General features: G+C 45.5%; 1 protein-coding gene across 1 annotated transcript; it reads right to left on the bottom strand.

The window, feature by feature from the left end:
- Nucleotides 1–4068: 4068 nt before the first annotated feature.
- LOC135566023 (putative nuclease HARBI1) lies at nucleotides 4069–5284 on the bottom strand. The gene is made up of 3 exons (XM_065013950.1): nucleotides 4959–5284; nucleotides 4574–4679; nucleotides 4069–4479 (listed from the first exon to the last, which is right to left on the bottom strand). The coding sequence occupies exons 1-3, from the start codon at nucleotides 5025–5027 to the stop codon at nucleotides 4109–4111; spliced, it is 546 nt and encodes a 181-aa protein (XP_064870022.1). The 5' UTR covers nucleotides 5028–5284; the 3' UTR covers nucleotides 4069–4108.
- Nucleotides 5285–5831: the final 547 nt, after the last annotated feature.

Raw genomic sequence — 5831 nt, 5'->3', positions numbered from 1 at the left:
AGTAGTTAAAGCTAACTCTCTCTCCTCTGCTCTCATCCTTCTAGACCTATCGGCTGCCTTCGATACTGTGAACCATCAGATCCTCCTCTCCACCCTCTCCGAGTTGGGCATCTCCGGCGCGGCCCACGCTTGGTTGCGTCCTACCTGACAGGTCGCTCCTACCAGGTGGCGTGGCGAGAATCCGTCTCCACACCACGTGCTCTCACCACTGGTGTCCCCCAGGGCTCTGTTCTAGGCCCTCTCCTATTCTCGCTATACACCAAGTCACTTGGCTCTGTCATAACCTCACATGGTCTCTCCTATCATTGCTATGCAGACGACACACAATTAATCTTCTCCTTTCCCCCTTCTGATGACCAGGTGGCGAATCGCATCTCTGCATGTCTGGCAGACATATCAGTGTGGATGACGGATCACCACCTCAAGCTGAACCTCGGCAAGACGGAGCTGCTCTTCCTCCCGGGGAAGGACTGCCCGTTCCATGATCTCGCCATCACGGTTGACAACTCCATTGTGTCCTCCTCCCAGAGCGCTAAGAACCTTGGCGTGATCCTGGACAACACCCTGTCGTTCTCAACTAACATCAAGGCGGTGGCCCGTTCCTGTAGGTTCATGCTCTACAACATCCGCAGAGTACGACCCTGCCTCACACAGGAAGCGGCGCAGGTCCTAATCCAGGCACTTGTCATCTCCCGTCTGGATTACTGCAACTCGCTGTTGGCTGGGCTCCCTGCCTGTGCCATTAAACCCCTACAACTCATCCAGAACGCCGCAGCCCGTCTGGTGTTCAACCTTCCCAAGTTCTCTCCACGTCACCCCGCTCCTCCGCTCCCTCCACTGGCTTCCAGTTGAAGCTCGCATCCGCTACAAGACCATGGTGCTTGCCTACGGAGCTGTGAGGAACGGCACCTCAGTACCTCCAGGCTCTGATCAGGCCCTACACCCAAACAAGGGCACTGCGTTCATCCACCTCTGGCCTGCTCGCCTCCCTACCACTGAGGAAGTACAGTTCCCGCTCAGCCCAGTCAAAACTGTTCGCTGCTCTGGCCCCCCAATGGTGGAACAAACTCCCTCACGACGCCAGGACAGCGGAGTCAATCACCACCTTCCGGAGACACCTGAAACCCCACCTCTTTAAGGAATACCTAGGATAGGATAAAGTAATCCCTCTCACCCCCTCCCCTGAAAAGATTTAGATGCACTACTGTTCCACTGGAGGTCATAAGGTGAATGCACCAATTTGTAAGTCGCTCTGGATAAGAGCGTCTGCTAAATGACTTAAATGTAAATGTAAATGTAGTTGACTCAAAGAGAGAGAAAGACAATATTTAAACAGTTTCTTCTTTTTTTACTTACTTAGATAGCGAATGCAGCTAGCTAGTTTAGCCTACTCAAACACCCAGCTCAAACAGGGATGCTATGTTAGCTAGCTGGCTATGGCTGTTTAACACTGGAACTATTCCAAGTCAAGGTAAGCTTTTGGTTGTATCCGTTTATTGCCACCGAGGCACGCCGGTGTAACTGCTAAACTGCTTGCTTCACACTGTACTCCATGATTGTAGCGGGTTTACTAATGTGTTAATTATAGTAGCTATGTTGAATATGATATTAATATGGTGACAATGATGTAGGCTGTGTGTAGCAGTTAGCAGTTACGATATGTTCTAGGTGATTTATAATAAACTGGTCTTAAATATATTTAAAACTAAAAGCATTGTATTTGGTTGAAAACATTCCCTAAGACCGAAAATGCAGCTGGAGTTGAACAAGCTAAACTCCTAGGTATTACATTGGCTTGTAAATTTTCATGGTCAAGTCATATTGACAAAGTTGTTGTGAAGATGAGGAGGGGTATGTCTGTTATAAAAAGATGTTCTGCATTTTTAACACAAAAATCCACTGTACTACAGTAGTTTTTCAGGCTCTTGATTACTGTCCGATAATATGATCATGTGGAGCAAGTAAAGACCTGGCAAAGCTGCAGTTGGCTCAATGGAGAGCAGTACGCCTTGCCCTTAACTGCACATACAAACTAACATCAACAACATGCATGCCAGTCTTTCCTGGTTGAGAGTTGACAAGAGATTAACTGCTTCTCTTGTAGTTTTAATGAGAAATACTGTAATGAATATTCCAGATTGTCTGCATAATCAAATAATATTCAGCTCAGACACCCATACCTGCCCCACAAGACATTCCACAAGGGGTCTCTTCATGGTCTCCAAGTTCAAAAAGAATTCACGGGAGTATTACACAGAGCCATGACTGCATGGAACTCCCTTCCATCTCCAATTACTCAAGCAAACAGCAAAAAAAAACTTTAACAAAAAGTTTAAACAATATATCATGGAATGGCGGGGACTGAGGGGACACACAAACATGTGTCCACTCACAGTCCCCACTTCACACAGAAAAACACATAATTTTTTTGTTGTATTGTTTGTACTATTATTATATTTTTGGTTGTTGTTGTATTGCTTGTGTATCTTTCTATTTTAATTTTGTGTGTGTAACATATACGCTGGGAGTCGGAAAGCAAGTGCAGGTGGTGAGCCTAATAATAAACAGACCATAGACCAATATAAGTAACGCCTATAGTCATGAAACACATAGTCAATCCTGCCTGGGGAATGGAACTAAGTAGGTGACACAAATAGGGGAGGTAATCAGTGAAGTGATGGAGTCCAGGTGTGCCTAATGATGAAGCGCAGGTGCGCATGATGATGAATGCCAGGTGCGGGTAATGATGAATACCAGGACCAGTGGTTAGTAATCCCGGGATAGTCGAAAACTGGAGGGGAGGAGCAGGAGTAGACCTGACAGTGTGTCTGTCCTTGTCTATCAGTGTATCAGTGTTTTGTTACTTGTCGTGTTTTGTGTTTTTTGTGGACTGGGGTTCCGAATGCACCAATAGTCATCCACTTGGTTGGCTGTTTGATTCAGTGTCCTTTGTCTCTGTACCACCCTGTGTGGATGAACCAGTGAGAGCTGGGGCCTGTTGCACAAAACTAGGATAAGGGATTAAGCCAGGATATCTTGGTGATCCTGGCTCAATTGATCCGTAATCCGGTTGCACTAAAGATGGATAGGGGGCAGGAGGATATGTTATGGTATAAATTACCATGGAGATTTATTCTGTGGAGCTAGCCTGCTCCCAGACCAGGCTAAATTCCAGGATCTATTTAATCTCATCCCTAATGTCAGTCAGCAGTCACCACAAATGGAAACCAATAGTTATTTCACTGCTCACTATACATTGTTATCACATATAACTAGACCCACTGTTATTATTTAAACGTTTGTGATCATTAATTTTCAATGATTTTTGGATAAAAAATGATTTTTAGATGATGTTGCTATCATTAGATAATTTAGTTTCCCATAGACTATAAGGCTATATATAAAATGATAGAATATTAGGGCCACAGAGGGAAAAAAAAAACACAAGTCATAATATTATAACCAGTTGTTTTAAGGAGGACAGTTGTTAAAATGACAGATGTGGGGCATTTTAGTGAAATTTGTACTTCAGTATGGTTTCATAAACAAAAGACATGCTGATGTGCCAGAATATTAAGTATCACATTGTCATAAGTATCAAAACTGTAAAAACAATATGTAGCTTTTCTGCAGAAGAACCAGCCTCATAAATTTATGACTTTATCTTTTTCTTCAGTGTGGCCCTAGTACTCTGTCATATAAACAAATACATTCCATATAGATATAAAAACACAATGTGTAACATTGTTCCTTTATTGAATAAAAAGGACAAAACAAAGCAGGTAAACCATCAGCTCCTTTCAAAACTGAAGTCACAGTGACTCTACAGATGGAAAGCACAGAATCCAAGCATATTATACATACACATTCAAAGGTCTGTATATAACACACCCTGCATGTCTGCACACTAAAATAAATGCAGGACAAATCCATACACATCAACTGAACAGACAAATGAATGGATGCAGTAGCCTCCCTGCAGCCTTGTATTACACACAGTATACCGCACAAACATCATAAGAGGCCAAATTCGTCAAAAACGAACCAAAAAAAACCAAATTCCTCTGCCACCGCAGGATATATTTAACCAAAATTGAAAGCACACATACTAACTAAAATAATTCAACACATATTGGTCCCTCAGCAGCCGACCACTGTCGTCATCAGGGAAGATTGCCGGATTGTCCCAGTCCATGGCTGGTGGCACTCTGGGGGCCCTCTCCTTCCTCAGGCAGGCCACATTGTGGAGGACAGCACAAGCCACAGTAATATCACATGCCCTAACAGGGCTGACCCTTAATTTGTGAAGGCAGTGAAAGCGTGCCTTCAGGAGGCCAAAGGTCATTTCAACTCTGGCCCTGGTCCTGGCATGGGCATGGTTGTAGGCCTGCTGTGCTTCCTGGGGGTCTGTGAAAGGTGTCAGGAGAAAAGGCTGGCAGCCATACCCCCTGTCTCCCAGCAACACACCAGAGAATTCACCTGTCAACACAAAATCTCATCATTACTACCTCATAAACACAGTGATAATCTTGACACAGCCATGATGGTTATAAATAGGGGTTGTGTGGCTTACCTTGGCACTGATAGATTTCAGAGGCCCGAAAGATTCTGGAGTCATGGACTGAGCCAGGCCATTTTGCCACAACATTGCTGATCACACAGTCAGCATTGCAGACCATCTGAAATCATAAGATGAGGAATATTACACCAATCAATGCACATCACTGGCAATGCAGAGTGTTCGTCAATGGACAATATCAAAAAGTTATGTTCACCTGAACATTAATGCTGTGAAAGGATTTCCTATTCACAAAATCGGCCTCATGGGCACCTGAGGGGGCTTTTATCCTTATGTGTGCAGTCCACTGCACCAATGACATTGGGGAAACCTGTCACACAAAGTAATGAGTATCCTACTATGTGTTAACAGTTGTCCTGTAATTTGTAGATCCTCTTACCTGCAATCCTATAGAACTCCTCTTTGATGTCACAGAGTCTTCTGTGGCCAGGGAAGGAGATGAAGACATCTGCTAATGCTTTGATAGCCAGACACACACTCCTTATTGTGCGGCAAATTGTGGCCTTGTTCAGCTGTTCTGCATCCCCGTTCCTGTAGGTTCATGCTCTACAACATCCGCAGAGTACGACCCTGCCTCACACAGGAAGCGGCGCAGGTCCTAATCCAGGCACTTGTCATCTCCCGTCTGGATTACTGCAACTCGCTGTTGGCTGGGCTCCCTGCCTGTGCCATTAAACCCCTACAACTCATCCAGAACGCCGCAGCCCGTCTGGTGTTCAACCTTCCCAAGTTCTCTCACGTCACCCCGCTCCTCCGCTCTCTCCACTGGCTTCCATTTGAAGCTCGCATCCGCTACAAGACCATGGTGCTTGCCTCACGGAGTTTTGAGGGGAACGGCACCTCACTACCTCCAGGCTCTGATCAGGCCCTACACCCAAACAAGGGCACTGCGTTCATCCACCTCTGGCCTGCTCGCCTCCCTACCACTGAGGAAGTACAGTTCCCGCTCAGCCCAGTCAAAACTGTTCGCTGCTCTGGCCCCCAATGGTGGAACAAACTCCCTCACGACGCCAGGACAGCGGAGTCAATCACCACCTTCCGGAGACACCTGAAACCCCACCTCTTTAAGGAATACCTAGGATAGGATAAAGTAATCCTTCTCACCCCCCTTAAAAGACCTAGATGCACTATTGTAAAGTGGCTGTTCCACTGGATGTCATAAGGTGAAAGCACCAATTTGTAAGTCGCTCTGGATAAGAGCGTCTGCTAAATGACGTAAATGTAAATGTAAATGCATCCCACTGAGTACAGG

This window comes from Oncorhynchus nerka, unplaced genomic scaffold (genome assembly GCF_034236695.1).
Source record: "Oncorhynchus nerka isolate Pitt River unplaced genomic scaffold, Oner_Uvic_2.0 unplaced_scaffold_8141, whole genome shotgun sequence".
NCBI classification, from domain to species: Eukaryota; Metazoa; Chordata; class Actinopteri; order Salmoniformes; family Salmonidae; genus Oncorhynchus; species Oncorhynchus nerka.
The sequence above is the reverse complement of the archived record's forward strand: the minus strand, read 5'-3'. Positions and strand labels throughout refer to the sequence as shown.

What these genes read in the sequence shown, in the direction of transcription:
- LOC135566023 (XM_065013950.1), bottom strand. Translation starts at nt 5,027, where the DNA reads ATGTCTTCATCTCCTTCCCTGGCCACAGAAGACTCTGTGACATCAAAG. An exon ending in GGAGTTCTATAGGATTGCAG is followed by an intron (nt 4,680 to 4,958) that starts GTAAGAGGATCT and finishes TTATGATTTCAG; the next exon opens with ATGGTCTGCAATGCTGACTG. An exon ending in TGAAATCTATCAGTGCCAAG is followed by an intron (nt 4,480 to 4,573) that starts GTAAGCCACACA and finishes TTGTGTTGACAG; the next exon opens with GTGAATTCTCTGGTGTGTTG.